This window comes from Tarenaya hassleriana, unplaced genomic scaffold (genome assembly GCF_000463585.1).
Source record: "Tarenaya hassleriana unplaced genomic scaffold, ASM46358v1 Cleome14, whole genome shotgun sequence".
Lineage (NCBI taxonomy): Eukaryota > Viridiplantae > Streptophyta > Magnoliopsida > Brassicales > Cleomaceae > Tarenaya > Tarenaya hassleriana.
This window is the reverse complement of record NW_010964598.1, coordinates 2,392,078-2,414,550: the sequence shown is the minus strand read 5'-3', so window position 1 is coordinate 2,414,550 and position 22,473 is coordinate 2,392,078. Positions and strand designations below refer to the sequence as shown.

Here is a 22,473-nt window from a genome sequence, read left to right as displayed (position 1 = left end):
ACTTTATCTTGTTTTGTATGTATGGTAAGTGAGTTTACCGCGAGACAAATCGGTTCTTAATGACTCAAATCTCGTAAATATCCAATGCACGAAACCGAGTAACAAAGGTTGTCTCTATCTACACAACAAAGATGAATGAATCTGAAAAGGCAAGTTGTGCCTATGGATATACTCGAAGAGATCATAGATGAAGGAAAAGAATATGAGAGAGAATATAATGGTTTTGACCGTGATGATCTACGAATGATCATAGATACGCTAGTAGCTAAGCATTGGCGGAAGCATATCTCATAAGATCTCAAAATTATTAGTAATACTTTAGAAAAATCCTAAAAATAACATTTGACAGAAAAAACACCGAACTTTTGTTTTTTTTTCAAATAAATTTTAATTTTTTTTAAAAAAAATAAACTTTTAAAATTATTTAAAAAAATATAAACTTTTACGTGATTGTCAAAATAAATATTATTTTTTAAATAATTCAAAAAAATATATGAACTATATAAAATTGTAAAAAAACCAATGATAATAATTTGACGTATTTGTTTCTCTTTATACCATGTCAGCTCATTTGTTTATTTTGACAATAGTAGAAGAGTTAAGTGTTTTATTTGATAAATTTAAAAAATTTAATGTTTATTTGATAAAATAAAAAATTGTATTTTTCTAGTGAAAATTAAAAAATTCAGTGTTTTTTTTATTTTCTTTAATATTTTTGAATTTTATGTTAAATAAAAAAATATACAAAAATAGGATGTATAAAGTAAACAAATTTATTAAATAGATAATTATTATAGAACAAATGTATTAACATTAACTCTGAATTTAAAGTTTTTCCGTAGAAGGCGATATTATACGATTTTTCTTTAAAAAAAAACCTAAATTTGTTTTCCTGAAAACTGTGGAATCTGCAGTGCGTGCGTACATTTCGCTCGAACTCCGTATAAAAATTTATCTATATATACACAGGAGACAAAACCATCGCGCTTGGATACCGTGTTCGGAGCCCTTGAATTCTTCGTCGATGATGTCGACCCTCAGAGCATACGCGGCACCAATCTTCATCTTCTTCCTCGCCATGTTCTTCCAGCTTTTCCTTCTCCCCCGATCCTTTCCTCCTTCTCACTACGACGGTATTTATGTGTATATATACATCTCGATTTGAATATATACGTATATGTAGATACGAGGTTGTAATTTCGGTTTGAAATCCGCTTGTGGGTTCTTTTGATTTCGAAGTTTTGGGCGTGACGAGGCACTGTTCGGCGGAGGAGGTGAGAGAGGCGTACGAGAGCTTTGAATCCAAGTGGTAGCACTCTGTGCTCTTTACTGTTTCCATGTTTCAATCATGATCTGGAAATTTGTTTTTCTTGCATTAAGCGCAATGATCGTAAAATTCGATAACTTACCCGCAATTGTTGTCTTTGATCAATTTCTTGGTAGGCAATGCCTCTTACCACAAGTTGTGGGGCTCGGGGTGTAGGTTTTAAGAAATTAGTTTGCGCATTGTGACAATTAGTTGAATCTTTTATTTGTTGTCTGAACAATGATTATATCGTAAATTATTTCATGGAAGAATGGTTGGAGCATTGTGGAAAAAGCGTGTAATCAGTAGCTGATTGCTTTTAATGTATGGTGAAAACTACTCTAGTTATAGTTTCTTATGTGTGAGAGACTGCAGCACATTACTAGCTTTATGGAATTGGTATGACCTACTTGTTCGATGGGATTTGATTGCTGATTGCTAAACGATGAAGGGCAAGCATCTGTTTACCCTTTGGCTTTCCACTCCATTTCAATGTGTGAAAAGATACACGGGAAATCATCTTTCTCCGCTTATATTTTAAGCAATCATCCGTGCTTTTAGTATATATAGGACTGAATTTACTTGTTCTTCTATGTATGTGACTGTGCTGCGGATGAGTGGAAAGAATTGTTTTCCCCTCAATATTTTAAAAATTCAATCATGTCAGGGATTCAGGTTCGGACGTTCCTACGGCAAGTAATTTCATAAAGGTCAGTCTGTCTTGTGTGCTGAAATTGTTCTGCTTGTTGTTGTACTTACGTTTTCGACTGCTACGGTTTTAACATCATAGGAACTGAATGCCATGCAGATACGTTATGCCTATGAGCTGCTAACAAATCCAATATGGAAAAGGGACTATGACTTATATGACGTTGATGAAAAAGCAGTAAGTTGTTAGATCCTATGTTGATGGATTTCTTCGCTGATTTTTTATGTAGCAGAGGAAAGGAGATTTCCTCAGGAATTCATTTAAAAAATCAACTTCTTGGTTCATTGCTCACAGCATGTTATAGAGGAGCTTGAGAGACAATATGCTGCGGAAGATTTTGCAAAAATAAAGCTTCCCCTCCTGGAAGTTGTTTCTTACGGTCAGTAGACTAATGGATCTTTTTACCATCTCGAATTATATTTATGGAATCTAAATTTGAAGAAGAATCTATATGCATGACAACTTGTAATAATGACATGAATTCTTATTTCTCCAGAGCCTCAGAGTGAACGTTTTATAAAAATTACGTCTCAAGATTTTGCATCCAAGTTGCAAGATTCCAAGCCATTGCTCATTCAGGTATGACCACTGTGGTGATTATTTACAGTTACATTTTTGTGATTGGTTTTTGTTGGCCTGTCATTCATAATTTCTTTTTGTTTTTCCTCGTGTGAAGGCAGAGTTCATGTAATTATTAGAGAAGCATTTACGCTGAAATGGTATTGAGCTACCATATCCAGAATATCTTACATGATTTGAAATCTCTTCTTCAACAACTAGACATGATTCTCATGTTGGCTAAGGTGGCTGCATTTTTCAGCCACTGAACTCTGTCTGAGATCTAGGGGTTTGGTAGTAGTTGATCGATCGGTTATGGCGTTTTACTGGCATTGCCCCAAAAAACTCTCAACCGCCTTTTCTCTTTTGTTTTTATTAAATCAATGGTTTGTCTCTACCTTTTTACTTGGCCTGAGTGGTTCCTATTGAACTAATTTTCTTCCTCCCTTCCCATTGCCAATTAGCGACGAAGTTCTGTCATTGTGAGAGCTTGTTCCCTTTTCTTGTTCTCTATATATTTTGCACTCGTTCATTCTAACAACTAACAAGAAAAATTTTGATCTCTTATTATTTGATTTGGTAACATCTCCCGCTGCAAAGCAAAAAGAACACGAATCAGCTGATAAGTAACTTACCTTCCTTACCCCTTTAGAAGTAACGTGTCGTCCAAATCTTGTATCCAATTGCGTTATCCATTAACCGAGAATTATCTTAACCATGAAAGGACCAGCCAACATAGTTCCTTGTTTCCCATGTCCAAAATGTAAATACTTGCATGCATGTAAACTAGATCTAGCTTTGCGGTCCCTTATGTTGTATTGACAGAATGGCATATCTAAGCTTCTGTTCATCATAGGAGAGGTTGAAAACTTTTCTTTTCTGATATCTTCTGTGGATCTTAACACCTTTTTAATTTGTTTTCGTACATCTTACACTATTTGACCTAATGCTTGTAGATGTATTCTTCTGGTAGCAGCAGATCTGCACAATTTTCTCAGGTTTGGGAAAGAATTGGTATGATATATCTTTCTTCAGTAGAATTTATGAAGTCATTTTGTTGCAAACCTTGGCCATTTTATTGTTTATTTTATTATATGAGGATTAGAACAGTGCATATGAAGAGGTAGATTGAAAATTGAGCTCCAGGTAGTGACGTTTTTAAGGTGTGATTTATAATACTTTACTAGGCAAATGTAAAACTACGATCACAACATGATAATAAAAGATTAAGTCTTCGCAAGTTTGAGTTTGTAAGGTAGTCTTGTCATCCATTCTGCTACTAACCATTGTCATTATGTATATCAAATTGGTGTTATTGCAGTTGAATTATTGGAAGGAGTTGCTAACCATGGCATGGTAGAGCTTGGTGATCTTCAACTTGTGACATACCTTGCGGAGAAAAAGCCAACTGGAAAAGTATTTTTTAGAAAAGGTAAGAATTCACTTAGTTGACAACTCTTATCACTAGTGCTCCAGCTAAGAACCAAAAAAAAAAAAGAAAAAGCAAGAGAATAAATGATACGAATAAGCTATTTTGTGCATTAAACTGAAGTAGAGGATCTGCTCAGTGGTTCTAGAGTTGTTTGTTAATACTCAGGGGAAGTATATAATATATACATTATTTTTTAACATTTTAGATGCTAGTATTAGTCAGTATATCAGGAACAAAATTCTCTACAAGCCAATAGCTACATAAGGCTTCCAAACGCTAGGCGGCTAGGGTCTTGATATTTTCCAAGCATATCTTTCATCATGTATAGCGTGGCCACGTTTGCCCATTAGCAGCCTTCAATTCATTTACAATCTCGTGTTTACATTTCTTGTTCCTGTACACTTTACTATGCTTCACACTGCTGAAACATGAAATGATATCTTGCGATGTAGTTGATTCACAAACATCTTGAAGTTGTTTTTCTTCTTTTACTACCTTATGATATGTATGCAGGCTTACCTTCACTTGTTGCTTTCCCACCTCACTGCAAAACTTCTGATTGTCTCATAAGGTAACTGCTGATATATCTCCTAAGTTCTATGAAAACAACAGAACATTCTGCATCCTTTGTTGTCCTGAAATATTCTCATAATTAACACGTTTCATTTGCCTGATTCGCGTCACTGATGATCTGAATCTATCTACTTGTCAGGTTTGAGGGAGAGCCATCAGCCGAAGCAGTTACTGATTGGTTGGCAACTACCGTGATGGGGTTACCTCGAATATTCTATCAATCAAAAGAAACACTGGTATAAATGAAATTCTCTAATGCCTCATCATCTCTGAAGCTCAAACTTACAGCAACTAACATAAAATCTGATAAACCATCTCCGACTGGAATATCTCATACTTCTACAGAATTTTTGGTCCTACACTGCCTTGTTAGTTTTTCAAATCTTAGCTTTGTAATTGTGTTGTTTACTTGATACTCACTATGTTCTCAACTGGTACCTGAACCTGATCTTTCCGGCTTTGTATAACATTAGCACCACTGCAGCAGAAATATGTTGGCTTCTAGGGAGAGGAATCTATGGTCTTGTCATATTGGGTGTTTTCGTTGGAAAGATTTCATCTAATCTTCTCCAAATACATGGTTTCATAACTTAGATTCTTCAGTATATGGAGGCGTTGTGATTGATAAGAGTGAGAAACCTGTTTGTTTACATGTGTAGCGGACATGTAGTTTTTTAGCTGTTGTGTTTTGCAATATTTCCTAGAATTTAGCTTGGCTAGTTCTGTGGTGATGTCCTTGCACTTCTTCTGGGTTTATAGTCTGTGTTCTCTCTCTTCTTTGGATAATTTTAAATTCATTCTGCCATACAGGTGTCAAAGTTCCTCTCAAAAGTCCCCCCTTATAAGGTTTGTCTTCCGATTTCTCCCTTATCCTGCAGGATCCATGATAATTATTTTAGTGTTTTTATTTGTCTTCAAACTTATTTTTCTGTTTTCTAGAATTTTATCATATTGTCAACTTCATAACTTACAAGAATAAATGAATTTTTTCCGCATCATAATTAGTAACCAATCTCTTTCTGCTGTGTTTCCCAACTCATCAATAGGTGAAAGTCATTCTGTTCTCAAAAACAGGGGAACGGGCGACCACTAACTTAAAGAAGCAGCTGAAAAAAAAAGAAGAAAGGATCACCTTACTACAAAGTCAGTTGGATGAGACTATAAAGAAAGTAAGGATGCTCGGAAGTGGTACAGAAAAGCTTGAGCATCTTCTGACGATTAGACGAACTGATTCTGGACATGTTGGTCTCGGATATACTGGAGGGAGTGCTAACAAAGTAGGAAACTTTGTATCAAGAGGAAAACTTGGAGATGAAGTTATTTCAAGAGTAAGGAAAACTCCGAAAATCATGATTGATCTTCATCCCAGACAGCAGTACCGTGAGCATAGGAGTTACAACTGACGAGTTTCAGATAAAGTCAAAGACTAAGAGATTGAGATGGACTCAATGTCAACCACTTGGAGAGATTTTAGAGAAAGCAATCTGAAGAGATAGAGCCACGAAGCTTGGATTTGACTTGAAGATATGAAGATAGAATCAAAGCTAAGAAGATTTAAGGAGATTTGAGATAGAGACAAGATCTTGGAGATAAAGTCAAAGACTTGAAGAGATAGAGATAAAGATGAGATCTTGGAGATAGAGATGAAATCGAAGAGGATCAAGGAGAAATCTATCAAATCAATTCGTGGAGATCTAAGGCGAACTGGAGGAGCCTATATAAAGGAGACACAAGTTGCAGATCAGTTCTCACGGAGAGCAAAGCATATTTGACTAAAAGAGTCTTTTTGTTGGTGAGTGATAACTCATTTTTTAGTGAGTGTGTGTCTGAGGAAGAGACCGATGGGGCAAATATCTTTCTTCTGGTGAATGTTTGGGCGTGGATCTGAGGGGGAGACCTAATGGAAAAATCTCCGTTCCTTTGGTGAGCGTTTAAGTTTTGGTAAGGTTTTTGATCGGTAGAATTCATTGTGAGAGTGGGTGTTGAGTAGCTCTAACAAAAAGTGAGTTGTACTTGACTTTTTCTCGAGTGAATAGAACTGGTTAGTTTTTCCTTTACTCTTTGAGGGTCTGGTTTTTTCAATAAAAGATGAGAAAGAATGGAGTGAATAAGTCGTGCAGAAGATTTGGAAAAAAAAAAGTGCAAGGGAAAATCAAGGAAAAACACCAAAAATTATACATCTTAAGCAATAGATTTCAAAGTGGAGTTTTCTTAGGATCCTTTTCTTCATTCTTGTTAATCTTTTACTTTTATTGAATGGTTGATTTTTTATTGATAGAGATGATGTTTGAAATTGAATACGCATGAGATTTGAATAAAAAAAAAATGTTAAAATATTATCAGACATGTGTTGGAAGAACAATGATATTTTATTATGTTACCGGTAATAAGTTGTTGAGTTTAAGAAAGTGTAGTTCTTTACAAGATAGAGGGGTGAGATATGAATTTTTAGGTTCAAATTTTACTCAAAATCGGGTATATAAAGCTAATGTTATGATATTTTGAAAAAAAATATATATCAATATGAAGAAAATAACAATTTTTAATATATTTATTCTAGGTTAAGAAATTCTTAAATTTTTTATGAATAATAAAAGTGGTTAGAAATCATGTATGTGAATTTTAATGAATTGTATGACCTTATTTTCGATTATATATTGTGGATTTTTTTTGGACAGTAGTAGATATATATGCATATTTTCTTGTAGAATCCTAGACATGGAATATTCATGGTAGATAAGTATTTTCTATCAAGTAAAAGATATCATTTAACATTTTAGTAACTAAAACGAAATAAAAGCTAATTTTAAAAACATGAGAATGAATGTTAAAGTTAACCATGTTAAGTAACGAATAAAGATCATCCACTTACTGACGAATATGCTATGATAAAATAAAGTATGCTTGATGATCATCTACCCTTGGTTGGTTATCATACATACGATATGAAATAACATACTAGTGCATTATGTTAGAACACATTAGAATATTTTCAGACACTACGGGATCCAACCATATAGATTAAATTGATTATGGAAAATAAATGTTAATAAAAAAGAAGAAATTTTGAAACAAAAAAATCATATTCGTGCATTATTTCAGAATACATTAGTAGCTATTAGTTAACATTCACAATATAAAAGACATTTCATGCCCTGCATATTTGTATGTATAGATAAATCAAAGTGAGAGAGTGAATCAAATATGCGAGATAATCAAATGAAATTTTTAAGAGGATAGATTCATTTTATAATTGTGTTTGATATATTTCGACCGTTCAAATTAGTAAGAGTCATGAGGATTAAAGATTGATAGAGTCTAGAATATTACACTCAGTTAGTGTTGTAGGCTCATCCCATTATACTTATTTTTTTTTTTAAAGAATGGAGAAATTACAAGAACACAAGTAAGCGTTTTCGAAGTTTCAAGTCAATAACTATACTTTGAGTTAAAAATAAATCATAGTGATTATCCGTGACAATCTTTAATTTATATTTTGTGTTAAGACTTGTTTTATGTTAAAAATAATGTGTTTATATCTTTTTAATGTTTTATGGGACCGATCGATTATACCGTTGCAGTTATGGCTGACAGCGTTTTCAAAACGTTTGATAGCGATAATAAATGATTAATACTGATGGTTGATAAGTTGATGTTGGCACCGATTGTAGATAAGTGCGATTAAAAATGAATGGTTCGTTACGGTTGTAGTTGCGGTTACATTTTGATATAAATTATCAAAAAAGATATTATTTTAAAATATTTTTTTATAATAATTATAATTAAATTTCCAATATCATTTGATAAAAATTATTTACTAAATTTATAATAATTAAATAATAAATTTTAAATATAAATATTATCAATTTTTATATAAAAATATAATTTTATTATAAAAATTAACAACCGCTCCATTTGCGGATAGACGGCGCAACACGTCTGGACAACTTTATCTTGTTTTGTATGTATGGTAAGTGAGTTTACCGCGAGACAAATCGGTTCTTAATGACTCAAATCTCGTAAATATCCAATGCACGAAACCGAGTAACAAAGGTTGTCTCTATCTACACAACAAAGATGAATGAATCTGAAAAGGCAAGTTGTGCCTATGGATATACTCGAAGAGATCATAGATGAAGGAAAAGAATATGAGAGAGAATATAATGGTTTTGACCGTGATGATCTACGAATGATCATAGATACGCTAGTAGCTAAGCATTGGCGGAAGCATATCTCATAAGATCTCAAAATTATTAGTAATACTTTAGAAAAATCCTAAAAATAACATTTGACAGAAAAAACACCGAACTTTTGTTTTTTTTTCAAATAAATTTTAATTTTTTTTAAAAAAAATAAACTTTTAAAATTATTTAAAAAAATATAAACTTTTACGTGATTGTCAAAATAAATATTATTTTTTAAATAATTCAAAAAAATATATGAACTATATAAAATTGTAAAAAAACCAATGATAATAATTTGACGTATTTGTTTCTCTTTATACCATGTCAGCTCATTTGTTTATTTTGACAATAGTAGAAGAGTTAAGTGTTTTATTTGATAAATTTAAAAAATTTAATGTTTATTTGATAAAATAAAAAATTGTATTTTTCTAGTGAAAATTAAAAAATTCAGTGTTTTTTTTATTTTCTTTAATATTTTTGAATTTTATGTTAAATAAAAAAATATACAAAAATAGGATGTATAAAGTAAACAAATTTATTAAATAGATAATTATTATAGAACAAATGTATTAACATTAACTCTGAATTTAAAGTTTTTCCGTAGAAGGCGATATTATACGATTTTTCTTTAAAAAAAAACCTAAATTTGTTTTCCTGAAAACTGTGGAATCTGCAGTGCGTGCGTACATTTCGCTCGAACTCCGTATAAAAATTTATCTATATATACACAGGAGACAAAACCATCGCGCTTGGATACCGTGTTCGGAGCCCTTGAATTCTTCGTCGATGATGTCGACCCTCAGAGCATACGCGGCACCAATCTTCATCTTCTTCCTCGCCATGTTCTTCCAGCTTTTCCTTCTCCCCCGATCCTTTCCTCCTTCTCACTACGACGGTATTTATGTGTATATATACATCTCGATTTGAATATATACGTATATGTAGATACGAGGTTGTAATTTCGGTTTGAAATCCGCTTGTGGGTTCTTTTGATTTCGAAGTTTTGGGCGTGACGAGGCACTGTTCGGCGGAGGAGGTGAGAGAGGCGTACGAGAGCTTTGAATCCAAGTGGTAGCACTCTGTGCTCTTTACTGTTTCCATGTTTCAATCATGATCTGGAAATTTGTTTTTCTTGCATTAAGCGCAATGATCGTAAAATTCGATAACTTACCCGCAATTGTTGTCTTTGATCAATTTCTTGGTAGGCAATGCCTCTTACCACAAGTTGTGGGGCTCGGGGTGTAGGTTTTAAGAAATTAGTTTGCGCATTGTGACAATTAGTTGAATCTTTTATTTGTTGTCTGAACAATGATTATATCGTAAATTATTTCATGGAAGAATGGTTGGAGCATTGTGGAAAAAGCGTGTAATCAGTAGCTGATTGCTTTTAATGTATGGTGAAAACTACTCTAGTTATAGTTTCTTATGTGTGAGAGACTGCAGCACATTACTAGCTTTATGGAATTGGTATGACCTACTTGTTCGATGGGATTTGATTGCTGATTGCTAAACGATGAAGGGCAAGCATCTGTTTACCCTTTGGCTTTCCACTCCATTTCAATGTGTGAAAAGATACACGGGAAATCATCTTTCTCCGCTTATATTTTAAGCAATCATCCGTGCTTTTAGTATATATAGGACTGAATTTACTTGTTCTTCTATGTATGTGACTGTGCTGCGGATGAGTGGAAAGAATTGTTTTCCCCTCAATATTTTAAAAATTCAATCATGTCAGGGATTCAGGTTCGGACGTTCCTACGGCAAGTAATTTCATAAAGGTCAGTCTGTCTTGTGTGCTGAAATTGTTCTGCTTGTTGTTGTACTTACGTTTTCGACTGCTACGGTTTTAACATCATAGGAACTGAATGCCATGCAGATACGTTATGCCTATGAGCTGCTAACAAATCCAATATGGAAAAGGGACTATGACTTATATGACGTTGATGAAAAAGCAGTAAGTTGTTAGATCCTATGTTGATGGATTTCTTCGCTGATTTTTTATGTAGCAGAGGAAAGGAGATTTCCTCAGGAATTCATTTAAAAAATCAACTTCTTGGTTCATTGCTCACAGCATGTTATAGAGGAGCTTGAGAGACAATATGCTGCGGAAGATTTTGCAAAAATAAAGCTTCCCCTCCTGGAAGTTGTTTCTTACGGTCAGTAGACTAATGGATCTTTTTACCATCTCGAATTATATTTATGGAATCTAAATTTGAAGAAGAATCTATATGCATGACAACTTGTAATAATGACATGAATTCTTATTTCTCCAGAGCCTCAGAGTGAACGTTTTATAAAAATTACGTCTCAAGATTTTGCATCCAAGTTGCAAGATTCCAAGCCATTGCTCATTCAGGTATGACCACTGTGGTGATTATTTACAGTTACATTTTTGTGATTGGTTTTTGTTGGCCTGTCATTCATAATTTCTTTTTGTTTTTCCTCGTGTGAAGGCAGAGTTCATGTAATTATTAGAGAAGCATTTACGCTGAAATGGTATTGAGCTACCATATCCAGAATATCTTACATGATTTGAAATCTCTTCTTCAACAACTAGACATGATTCTCATGTTGGCTAAGGTGGCTGCATTTTTCAGCCACTGAACTCTGTCTGAGATCTAGGGGTTTGGTAGTAGTTGATCGATCGGTTATGGCGTTTTACTGGCATTGCCCCAAAAAACTCTCAACCGCCTTTTCTCTTTTGTTTTTATTAAATCAATGGTTTGTCTCTACCTTTTTACTTGGCCTGAGTGGTTCCTATTGAACTAATTTTCTTCCTCCCTTCCCATTGCCAATTAGCGACGAAGTTCTGTCATTGTGAGAGCTTGTTCCCTTTTCTTGTTCTCTATATATTTTGCACTCGTTCATTCTAACAACTAACAAGAAAAATTTTGATCTCTTATTATTTGATTTGGTAACATCTCCCGCTGCAAAGCAAAAAGAACACGAATCAGCTGATAAGTAACTTACCTTCCTTACCCCTTTAGAAGTAACGTGTCGTCCAAATCTTGTATCCAATTGCGTTATCCATTAACCGAGAATTATCTTAACCATGAAAGGACCAGCCAACATAGTTCCTTGTTTCCCATGTCCAAAATGTAAATACTTGCATGCATGTAAACTAGATCTAGCTTTGCGGTCCCTTATGTTGTATTGACAGAATGGCATATCTAAGCTTCTGTTCATCATAGGAGAGGTTGAAAACTTTTCTTTTCTGATATCTTCTGTGGATCTTAACACCTTTTTAATTTGTTTTCGTACATCTTACACTATTTGACCTAATGCTTGTAGATGTATTCTTCTGGTAGCAGCAGATCTGCACAATTTTCTCAGGTTTGGGAAAGAATTGGTATGATATATCTTTCTTCAGTAGAATTTATGAAGTCATTTTGTTGCAAACCTTGGCCATTTTATTGTTTATTTTATTATATGAGGATTAGAACAGTGCATATGAAGAGGTAGATTGAAAATTGAGCTCCAGGTAGTGACGTTTTTAAGGTGTGATTTATAATACTTTACTAGGCAAATGTAAAACTACGATCACAACATGATAATAAAAGATTAAGTCTTCGCAAGTTTGAGTTTGTAAGGTAGTCTTGTCATCCATTCTGCTACTAACCATTGTCATTATGTATATCAAATTGGTGTTATTGCAGTTGAATTATTGGAAGGAGTTGCTAACCATGGCATGGTAGAGCTTGGTGATCTTCAACTTGTGACATACCTTGCGGAGAAAAAGCCAACTGGAAAAGTATTTTTTAGAAAAGGTAAGAATTCACTTAGTTGACAACTCTTATCACTAGTGCTCCAGCTAAGAACCAAAAAAAAAAAAGAAAAAGCAAGAGAATAAATGATACGAATAAGCTATTTTGTGCATTAAACTGAAGTAGAGGATCTGCTCAGTGGTTCTAGAGTTGTTTGTTAATACTCAGGGGAAGTATATAATATATACATTATTTTTTAACATTTTAGATGCTAGTATTAGTCAGTATATCAGGAACAAAATTCTCTACAAGCCAATAGCTACATAAGGCTTCCAAACGCTAGGCGGCTAGGGTCTTGATATTTTCCAAGCATATCTTTCATCATGTATAGCGTGGCCACGTTTGCCCATTAGCAGCCTTCAATTCATTTACAATCTCGTGTTTACATTTCTTGTTCCTGTACACTTTACTATGCTTCACACTGCTGAAACATGAAATGATATCTTGCGATGTAGTTGATTCACAAACATCTTGAAGTTGTTTTTCTTCTTTTACTACCTTATGATATGTATGCAGGCTTACCTTCACTTGTTGCTTTCCCACCTCACTGCAAAACTTCTGATTGTCTCATAAGGTAACTGCTGATATATCTCCTAAGTTCTATGAAAACAACAGAACATTCTGCATCCTTTGTTGTCCTGAAATATTCTCATAATTAACACGTTTCATTTGCCTGATTCGCGTCACTGATGATCTGAATCTATCTACTTGTCAGGTTTGAGGGAGAGCCATCAGCCGAAGCAGTTACTGATTGGTTGGCAACTACCGTGATGGGGTTACCTCGAATATTCTATCAATCAAAAGAAACACTGGTATAAATGAAATTCTCTAATGCCTCATCATCTCTGAAGCTCAAACTTACAGCAACTAACATAAAATCTGATAAACCATCTCCGACTGGAATATCTCATACTTCTACAGAATTTTTGGTCCTACACTGCCTTGTTAGTTTTTCAAATCTTAGCTTTGTAATTGTGTTGTTTACTTGATACTCACTATGTTCTCAACTGGTACCTGAACCTGATCTTTCCGGCTTTGTATAACATTAGCACCACTGCAGCAGAAATATGTTGGCTTCTAGGGAGAGGAATCTATGGTCTTGTCATATTGGGTGTTTTCGTTGGAAAGATTTCATCTAATCTTCTCCAAATACATGGTTTCATAACTTAGATTCTTCAGTATATGGAGGCGTTGTGATTGATAAGAGTGAGAAACCTGTTTGTTTACATGTGTAGCGGACATGTAGTTTTTTAGCTGTTGTGTTTTGCAATATTTCCTAGAATTTAGCTTGGCTAGTTCTGTGGTGATGTCCTTGCACTTCTTCTGGGTTTATAGTCTGTGTTCTCTCTCTTCTTTGGATAATTTTAAATTCATTCTGCCATACAGGTGTCAAAGTTCCTCTCAAAAGTCCCCCCTTATAAGGTTTGTCTTCCGATTTCTCCCTTATCCTGCAGGATCCATGATAATTATTTTAGTGTTTTTATTTGTCTTCAAACTTATTTTTCTGTTTTCTAGAATTTTATCATATTGTCAACTTCATAACTTACAAGAATAAATGAATTTTTTCCGCATCATAATTAGTAACCAATCTCTTTCTGCTGTGTTTCCCAACTCATCAATAGGTGAAAGTCATTCTGTTCTCAAAAACAGGGGAACGGGCAACTCCTTTTGCACGCCAAGCTGCAAAAGATTACTGGAATTTTGCCTCTTTCTGTTATGTGCTTTGGACAGAGGAAGATGCATCGTCTTGGTGGAATGCGTATGCACTGCTCTTTCTTGTCTGTTATCCCCATCGATATCTGTGGCTCTTCACAGAAAGTTTGCATCTGTTTTTGGTTGTAACACATGGATGGACCCACTGTTTCACAATTATGCCAGAGCATGCATTTACTCATCTCAGGTTTATTTTCTTGTAACAGGTTGGAGGTGGAATCTGCACCTGCCGTTGTGTTCATGAAGGATCCAGGCTCAAAACCTGTTGTTTATCATGGTATTTCATTGTATTCTTACCTTAACAACTTTATTTTTTAATACCTGATTATAAAATTAGCCGCTTAACTTATTTTTACATATTGCAGGATTAGGCAACCATACATGGTTTCTGAACATTTTGGAGCAGAACAAACAAATGAGTAAATAAATCCTTATGCTTTTTACTCATCGTATCCAGTATATTTGGGATTTGCGTGTCGAGTTTTTCATCCCAATTTTTTTTCTGAATGATATGAGATCTTACTGGTATATGAGCAGTTCCAATCAGTTCCAATCGGTAAACCTTTTTTTCTTCGAACTACATTGGTTTCTAATTTGGGAAAATTTGGTTTTAATTGGATGGCATTATCTTTCATTTTTTTTAATATCTGTCTGCTTGAACTAAATGGTTCTGAGCGAATTTTTAAATCATTTTTTTTAAGATCTACCTCAATTAAGAAGCACAACGTCGATGGAACTTGGTTGTGATGCTAAGGGCTACTCTCGTGCTGGTTATGATACAATGACTTGGTACTGTGCCATCCTTGTGGGAAGGCCAAGTGTGGAACTCAACCAGATGAGGGAAGTAAGTAATATCTTCCCTAATTGTTGTTTGCATCCATAGATCTCATATTTTTGTGATTGGAAACGTGTTGATCTTACAAACTTGTAGACCATGTGCAGGGTACAAAATTCTTTATCAAGTTATGATGATTCAGATGTCGCTGGAAGCGATTCTTCAGTGCCAGACGCTGCAGCTGCTCTGAAAACTAAGCGATTAACATTTGCTTGGCTTGATGGAGAAGTCCAGAAGGTGAGTATATTGCTACTTGCTAGAACTCTATTACGTTTTCGTATTGTAGAATTTAACCATTATCACGAGACTGCTCGTTAGATGTTTGCTGAATCCACATTTCGAATGGTGGTCATCATCGACAATTCCCTCTGATTCATTTTGCTCTTGTTAACGAAATAGAAATAGGATGTACATTCCCACAATTCATGCCACACCTCCTTTGATTGGAATTGTATTGGCTCTGCTTTACTTTCTAACTCTGTATTTTTTATCCAGAAATATTGTTTTTTCTACGTTCATTCGGAAACCAACTATGAAACGTGTGGAACAAGAACTACTCCAGACGATGTCCCTAGGTTATTGATAGTGCGCTATCATAGAAATGCTTCCGAAGAGAGAAATGCAGAGGAGAAGAAATCAAATATCTGGTCAAAAACAGTTTGGCAAGATGATGCGAAGGCTGATCCCGCTTCACAGCTTGTTGTGAGTTACGATGGACCGAATGAAGTGCCAGAGGTACGAAATCTTGCATGGTTGTGATGCCAAATATAATAACCAGCTCGACTTGCAAGGCTGCATAGCCTGCAATGCATTTTATGTTTTAATGATCTTTTTTTCCCTAAAAGGTTTACATGAATATTTACTCTTTATGTTTGTTTGTGGTCATGTAGATCACACAGTGGCTGTCTAAAATGGTCGAAGATGGAGACAATACGAAACTACCCTTCTATGTATGCAACCTGCGTTCTCATTCATTCAAGCTTTTATATTCCCTTTCCGTTTTGACAATCCTTTGATCTTTCTGTGAATGGAGCCAAAAGTAATTGTGCTCAGATATCTGTATTTGGTCTTTCTGTTCTTAAACAACTCTTCTTTCGCAGAGAACAAAAACTCCAGAACTTGTTCCCGAGGGCTCTGAGCCGATGTTGTCAGGAGTCCCACGAACTGTACAAGTACAGCAGAAGATTAATAGCTTAAAAAACATCATCAATGATTACCTGCAGGATCCAAGGGTCGGTCCAGCATTGCTTCTTGGAGCATTGTTATCTACAGGTTCGGTGTGGTTGATGAGAAGTCATCCAAAAGAACCCGTTCAGCCAAGCCAACCAAATCAATCAGAAAATAAGGTAAGAGGATGTCTTAACACCTCCCTATTTAAAACTCTTTAAAATTTCAGTATAAGCTAAACATTTTCGACTTTATAGCAGCTAATGTTGTCCCCAGTATACCCGTTAGTAGTCAGTAAGTGTAGTAAATATCCGACTTAGTCGGTCCTGAAGTTTCCATGATTTACTATTATAACCTTAAACTCGTGTGGACGAGACTGCATGCAAGTCATTTGAACATACCTTTAGAGATAAAACTCGGGTTTTATATCCTCGAGGTAGAAACTCAGGATTGTGCTTGAACACTCGAGAAATTTGTATGTTTGTACTTTCTCCGCATACAGGTTTTGATTTTATTTGAGCCTCATCTTATATCCAAAAGTTACAGCAGCATCGATCTGCTACGCGCTTGACCCGTTATTTACTTGTTTTATTGGCTGTTCCCTCGCCCTTTTCATTTGTTACATTTCTCCCGTGGTTTTACAGGGAGAGAAAAAGGCGAGAAAACGAGAAAGGGCGAGAAAGGCTAAGGCTGAAGACATTCCTCCTTCAATAACCGATAACGAGCCAAAGGATGCAGTTCAGCTGCTGTCTTCTGATTCCGACTCCGACTAAGTTAGTTCGCAGTATCATCATCGTATCTGCCACAAGGACCACCTACGCTAAGTTGCTATTTTCTCTTCAAAGTTTGGATATATTATTGCTTTGTTCACATTTAAAAAGTCCAAGCTAATGAAATTTTTCTGAATTCCCTTAGTTGATACTTCTGTCTTGGGTCCGTTTGAGAAAACATCCTGTGAATAACGTCTACGGTTGGATGGTTTATCTGCGAATAAGGGTTAGCCGCTTGGTCTTTGTCTAACGTGGATCATGTCTGACCAAATTGGTTCAATTTGGGGTGGTCAATTCAGATTTCGGTTTGGCTAGTAATGTGTATGTGTATCTTTTAAATTGGTTTGGTTCGTATTGGTTGTTACAATAATTATAGCCGAATAGTATTCGAATTAAAATTTCAGTCCAAAATTGGGTTTGTAAATGACAAATTCAGTTTGTGTAACTAGACAATAAAAAATTAAAGCAAATTTAAAGATCGAATTAAACCGATATCCCGAGTAACTGAATGGTTAATTCAAACAGTGATTTCATTATTATAAAAGATAGTTTACCAATAATTGAATCAAACCAGTATCTATATATATATATATATACTTATATAACATTCTTAAAAGGATATATTAGAGGGAAATTGTAATGGACACAATTAACCTTATCCTCTCTCTCTCTCTCCAAAGCCAATCCTAAAAGAGGTCCCAACACTTTTCTTCTTCGTTAACAAACAGCAACAATGGCGGAAGCCTTCACGAGTTTCACTCTCTCTAACATTCGTGTCCCTTCCCCTTCTATGCCCGTAACCAAATTTTTACCTACTTTTCTCATCCAGCATTGTTTCATTTTATAAATTCGTTCTAAAACATCATGATATATATATATATATATATATATATTCGACATTTTTCTTTGCTTTGCAGCCTAAGCGGCATTCAAATCGGTTGGACCTTGGATGGTTATGTGTTAGTATTCTATCTAATAACTCAATTATAATCTTGTGTGTGAGTATAGGTTGAACCTTGGATGGGTATAATGTTGAATATTATAACTCTAAATTTACACTATGGTTTTAATTAGACGAATATACTTCTTAGTGAGTTGATTTTTGTGTTTGATTGTAATACGGTGGAAGACCGAGGCGAAGGCAACGAGGGGCCGAAGAGGGTCGTTGTGCAAAGCGGTGCCGTTCGAGGACGTGCCACTGATGGCTGTTATGGTTCAACAGATCGAAGGGATGAGAGATATTGTTACTGAAAAACATGTTTGGCATCTAAGTGATCAAGCCATCAAGAACGTGTGTACGTACTCATATATATCTGTCTTCGCAAAGACATGAACTCTCTTAGATCCATTTAATGATGTCGTGATGTCTGCAGATATGTTCTACATCATGTTCACTTGTTGGGGCTGCTTGTTCTTCGGATCCACCAAAGTAAGAGGACCCTCCTGCATTTCTGATATAAACATTCATGTCTATGAGCGAGAGGTTTTACGGAATGTTGTGACTTTAGGATCCATTCTACGACTCGGAGGCATACCGTGGAGACGGAGGGGACGGGACCGGCTTCTGGGTCTACGAGACTGTACGTATCTCATCCTATATTCAGTGGTCGTCGTCGCCAAACCCTTGGATATATACATTCATACACCTTCAGAGCATATAATGATTCAATGCCTCAAAGTTCATTTTGCTTGAAAGCTGCCTTTGCTACTCTGTGGTGCAGCAAGAGGACATAGAGGAGAAGGCGAGAGCCGAGTTATGGCGCGAGGAGCTGATTGAAGAGATCGAACAAAATGTCGGAGGACTCAGAGAGCTCGAAGAAGCCGGCAAGAAGTAGCTCCACAAAAATCCTTGCTCTGCGCATAGCAATGGAATTTTAGTCTTCATTAGCCATACAGCAATATATATATAATCCTGAAATGTTAAACCGAAATTACACTATGTATCGAACTCTCTAGCCTCTATAGCCTCATATATATGCCTTCTTAACAATACATTATGGGACACTTATAATTATAAGGGAACAATATATTATGTATATATTTTTATATACCATATACAGAACTTGCCTTATACCTTAGGGCAGACTAGCTCATACGTCTCTGTATATATTTCCTCTGTAATATTCTGATCAATACAAGCCGCAATACACAAGAGCTCATAACCTTACATGGTATCAGAGCAGAAAGTTTGATAACTTTCGATCCCTGTTCCTTTGCTTCATCGCCCCCCTCTATCTCTGTTTTTCACCATGTCTACATCAGACAATGCCCCTGCTGCTGAAAACACCAGATCTCAGCCTGAACAGGTTACAACCTTCAATCTTGAAGAGCCCCAGAAGATCTTGCTATCGTGTAACATGTCAAGTGTTACCAAACTCACATCGACCAACTACTTTACCTGGAGTGTCCAGGTTCAAGCACTCCTTGAGGGTTACAACCTTGAGAGTTTCATTCTTGATGAATCTGTCGTCCCTTCTCCCACGGTGACAGTTGATGGTGTCGTCAAAGACAATCCTGTTTTTCTTCCCTGGAAACAACAGGATCGCTTAATTTTCAGCTCTCTTCTTGGAGCTTTATCTGTGACCTTGCAGCCAATGATTGCTCGCTCCAGATATGCTCGTGAAGCCTGGAAAACGCTAGCCAATTATACCTACGGCAAAGCATCCAGAGGCCATCTTTTGCAGCTACGTGACCAAGTGAAACGCTGCTCAAAAGGTGCACAAACCATTGATGAATACATTCGCTTTGTATCGTCGAAAAAGACGAACTTGCCATGCTTGACAAGCCAATGGACCATGAAGATGTGTTGGAAGCAGTCCTTGATGGTCTCCCTGAAGAATACAAACCTGTGGTGGATCTCGTTAATGCCAAAGACAAGACCATTACAATTGAGGAACTGCACGAGAAGTTACTGAATCACGAGGCAAAACTTGCCTCCAACTCTCTGTCTTCGGCACCAGGATTTCCTGTCACAGCAAATCCTGCTTATACCAGATCCTGACGCTCCAGCAACACACCAGAACATCCACACCAAACTGGCGTCCCAACTATGCTCCTCGAGGGACCTCTGGCTCATACAAGGGCCGCTGTCAAGCCTGTGGTTTACAGGGTCACAGTGCTAAGTTCTGCCCTGATTTTCGCATCATCTCTGCTCCCAGTTCCCGTGAGTATCAGCACCATCGTCCACCAACACCTTGGCAGTCCTCAGTTACAGCCAACAATGCTCAGCTCTCCCCCTACGATACTACTCCTTGGCTCCTTGATAGCGGGGCATCGCATCATATAACCTCAGATTTGCACAATCTGGACATCCACAATCAGTACACAGGCTCAGATGATGTCATTATTGGTGATGGTACAGGTCTTCCCATCACACACAAGGGTTCAATCTCTCTTTTAAATCATTTTTTTTAAGATCTAGAACCTCGTCTCGGTTCAAAAGCTTTGCAAGACTAATCATGTATCGGTTGAATTCTTCCCTCACATGTTTCAGGTGAAGGACCTAAATACGGGGGTGCCGCTTCTAACCGGAAGCACTAGAGCTGGGGTATATGAGTGGCCGAACACAACACAATCCTCTCCTTTGCCAATAGCCTTTACGAGTCTCAAATCTACCTTGTCCGAGTGGCATTCTCATCTTGGTCATCCCTCGTTATCAGTTCTTAAACATGTAGTCTCTTCTCGTTCTCTACCTTTATCTCGAACCACTATGTCTTCCCATTGTCAGTCCTGTTCTCTTAATAAAACGCACAAGCTGCCTTTTTCCAACTCGACCATCTCTTCTTCTCGGCCTCTTGAGTTTATATTTTCAGATGTTTGGACCTCTCCCCTTTACTCGGTTGATGGCTTTAAGTATTATGTTCTATTCGTAGATCATTTTACTAGATATTCATGGTTGTACCCACTTAAACTCAAGTCTCATGTTCGGAATATCTTCATACGATTCAAAGCTTTGGTAGAAAATAAATTTTCTGTCAAGATTACGAATCTGTATACTGACAATGGAGGAGAGTACATTGCCTTGGCTTCGTTTCTTTCCGAACATGGCATCTCTCACTATACTACTCCTCCTCACACACCCGAACATAACGGAATCTCTGAACGACGTCACCGTCATATTGTCGAAACTAGACTGTCTCTTCTTGCCCATGCGTCTTTACCAACATCCTACTGGTCCTATGCCTTTACTACATCAGTCTATCTGATTAATCGCATGTCGACATCTCTTCTGGCCATGTCATCCCCCTTTCAGCTTCTGTTTCAAACCACACCTAACTACAACAAGCTAAAGACATTTGGATGTCTCTGCTACCCTTGGCTCAAACCTTATTCCACACATAAACTCGATTCCCGTAGTAAACCTTGTGTCTTTTTAGGGTACTCATCAACACAGTCTGCGTACCTCTGTCTTGATCCCACCTCATCTCGTGTCTTTGTCTCTCGCCATGTTGTTTTCCACGAGTCTATTTTCCCTTTTGCTTCCCCTGATCAGTTCTTTCCCTCCTCAACAGCTGATATGTCGACCTCTCCACCCTCTGATCAATCAACCAGTTTTCTCCCTGTGTTTCGGCCTACTCAAACAACCTCCCTCTTGGCTCTCATACCGTATCTAGCTCCACCACGAACTGTCGAGAATCAACCAGAAGTACCACCCGACACTGCGGACAGCAACCCTGAATCCGACTCTGAAGGCTCTGCTCAACCATCTGCTACATCACAACCTCATATTAGATCACACTCTGAAGTCTCTCTACTGCCAGCTGGTCCAACTGTACCTGCACCAGCTCCAATCAACTCCCATTCGATGGTAACTCGCAGCAAACTTAACATTTCTCGTCCTAACCTATAACACCCCGAATTTCGGTAAAAGGATTAGAGAGATATAAACCGAAATTGACGACGCTTGATCAATGGAAATGAGATGATTAGGCGATAAGCCCTTAATTTTCGTTAAAAGGATTAACGAGGAATAGACCACGACATGAAGCCGCTCGGGCGAATTGGTTTAACGTGAACCAACCGAGCCGAACGAAGAAGAGGCAAGGAGAAGAAGATCGACTATTCCAACGGAATATAATGCCCCGAGAGTTTCTTTTCTCTGCACCAAACCCTAGAAGATCTTTTAGGTGCCGGAGAAATGCTCAAGAACATAGAATCAAACCTAGCCAAGCCAATTCAAAGGATTGGACCGAAACGAGCGAGAAAAACGGGCGAAAACGGTCCAGAACGTCCGGTCTGACAAGCAGACCGTCCGTTCCAGACCAAGCGGAACGTCCGTTCCGCCTTACCGGACCGTCCGTTCCGACGACGGATCCTCTAGCGGGTGAGCTCATAGGACCACACACATCACTATGTATGAGTTCTAGCAACTCCTAGCCCGTTCTCCTTTTCTAGTAAAAGGAGATTTTGTCATCTTGCCCATCAAACAGGAATCGCATGATTCGATTGATTCATAATCAAAA

General features: G+C 36.7%; 3 protein-coding genes across 5 annotated transcripts; all 3 read left to right on the top strand.

Moving 5' to 3' along the window:
• The first annotated feature begins 913 nt into the window (after positions 1-913).
• LOC104808258 lies at positions 914-17,261 on the top strand. Its single transcript, XM_010533911.2, has 32 exons — positions 914-1,133; positions 1,240-1,309; positions 1,974-2,016; positions 2,115-2,192; positions 2,310-2,394; positions 2,512-2,594; positions 3,530-3,587; positions 3,895-4,005; positions 4,519-4,576; positions 4,718-4,814; positions 5,389-5,424; positions 5,625-5,958; positions 9,367-9,657; positions 9,764-9,833; positions 10,498-10,540; positions 10,639-10,716; positions 10,834-10,918; positions 11,036-11,118; positions 12,054-12,111; positions 12,419-12,529; positions 13,043-13,100; positions 13,242-13,338; positions 13,913-13,948; positions 14,149-14,285; positions 14,446-14,516; positions 14,605-14,658; positions 14,941-15,083; positions 15,171-15,311; positions 15,570-15,809; positions 15,965-16,024; positions 16,175-16,420; positions 16,886-17,261. The coding sequence occupies exons 1-32, from the start codon at positions 1,025-1,027 to the stop codon at positions 17,012-17,014; spliced, it is 3,393 nt and encodes a 1,130-aa protein (XP_010532213.2). The 5' UTR covers positions 914-1,024; the 3' UTR covers positions 17,015-17,261.
• A 396-nt stretch (positions 17,262-17,657) lies between these two features.
• Positions 17,658-19,104, top strand: LOC104808257 (photosynthetic NDH subunit of subcomplex B 4, chloroplastic). 3 transcript variants are annotated; one of them, XM_010533908.1, is made up of 6 exons: positions 17,658-17,807; positions 17,929-18,009; positions 18,141-18,306; positions 18,385-18,440; positions 18,520-18,591; positions 18,733-19,104. In XM_010533908.1, the coding sequence occupies exons 1-6, from the start codon at positions 17,745-17,747 to the stop codon at positions 18,844-18,846; spliced, it is 552 nt and encodes a 183-aa protein (XP_010532210.1). In that variant the 5' UTR covers positions 17,658-17,744; the 3' UTR covers positions 18,847-19,104. The 3 variants fall into 3 exon arrangements, with proteins under 3 accessions (XP_010532210.1, XP_010532211.1, XP_010532212.1); XM_010533909.1 differs by having other exon boundaries at positions 17,661-17,807; positions 17,929-17,970; XM_010533910.1 differs by lacking the exon at positions 17,929-18,009 and having other exon boundaries at positions 17,662-17,807.
• Positions 19,105-19,260: 156 nt separating this feature from the next.
• LOC104808376 lies at positions 19,261-20,551 on the top strand. Its single transcript, XM_010534049.1, has 4 exons — positions 19,261-19,726; positions 19,774-19,934; positions 20,120-20,366; positions 20,505-20,551. Exons 1-4 carry the CDS (start codon positions 19,261-19,263, stop codon positions 20,549-20,551), a joined length of 921 nt encoding a protein of 306 aa, XP_010532351.1.
• The last annotated feature ends 1,922 nt before the right edge of the window (positions 20,552-22,473 follow it).

Coding starts and splice junctions, on each gene's coding strand:
- LOC104808376 (XM_010534049.1), top strand. CDS start 19,261: ATGTCTACATCAGACAATGCCCCTGCTGCTGAAAACACCAGATCTCAG. Junction 19,935..20,119: donor AGAAGTTACTGAATCACGAG/GCAAAACTTGCC, acceptor TGTGGTTTACAG/GGTCACAGTGCTAAGTTCTG. Junction 20,367..20,504: donor TGATGTCATTATTGGTGATG/GTACAGGTCTTC, acceptor CACATGTTTCAG/GTGAAGGACCTAAATACGGG.
- LOC104808258 (XM_010533911.2), top strand. CDS start 1,025: ATGATGTCGACCCTCAGAGCATACGCGGCACCAATCTTCATCTTCTTC. Junction 4,006..4,518: donor AAAAGTATTTTTTAGAAAAG/GTAAGAATTCAC, acceptor ATATGTATGCAG/GCTTACCTTCACTTGTTGCT. Junction 15,084..15,170: donor AACTCAACCAGATGAGGGAA/GTAAGTAATATC, acceptor ACAAACTTGTAG/ACCATGTGCAGGGTACAAAA.
- LOC104808257 (XM_010533908.1), top strand. CDS start 17,745: ATGGCGGAAGCCTTCACGAGTTTCACTCTCTCTAACATTCGTGTCCCT. Junction 18,010..18,140: donor ACTCAATTATAATCTTGTGT/GTGAGTATAGGT, acceptor ATACGGTGGAAG/ACCGAGGCGAAGGCAACGAG. Junction 18,592..18,732: donor GCTTCTGGGTCTACGAGACT/GTACGTATCTCA, acceptor TCTGTGGTGCAG/CAAGAGGACATAGAGGAGAA.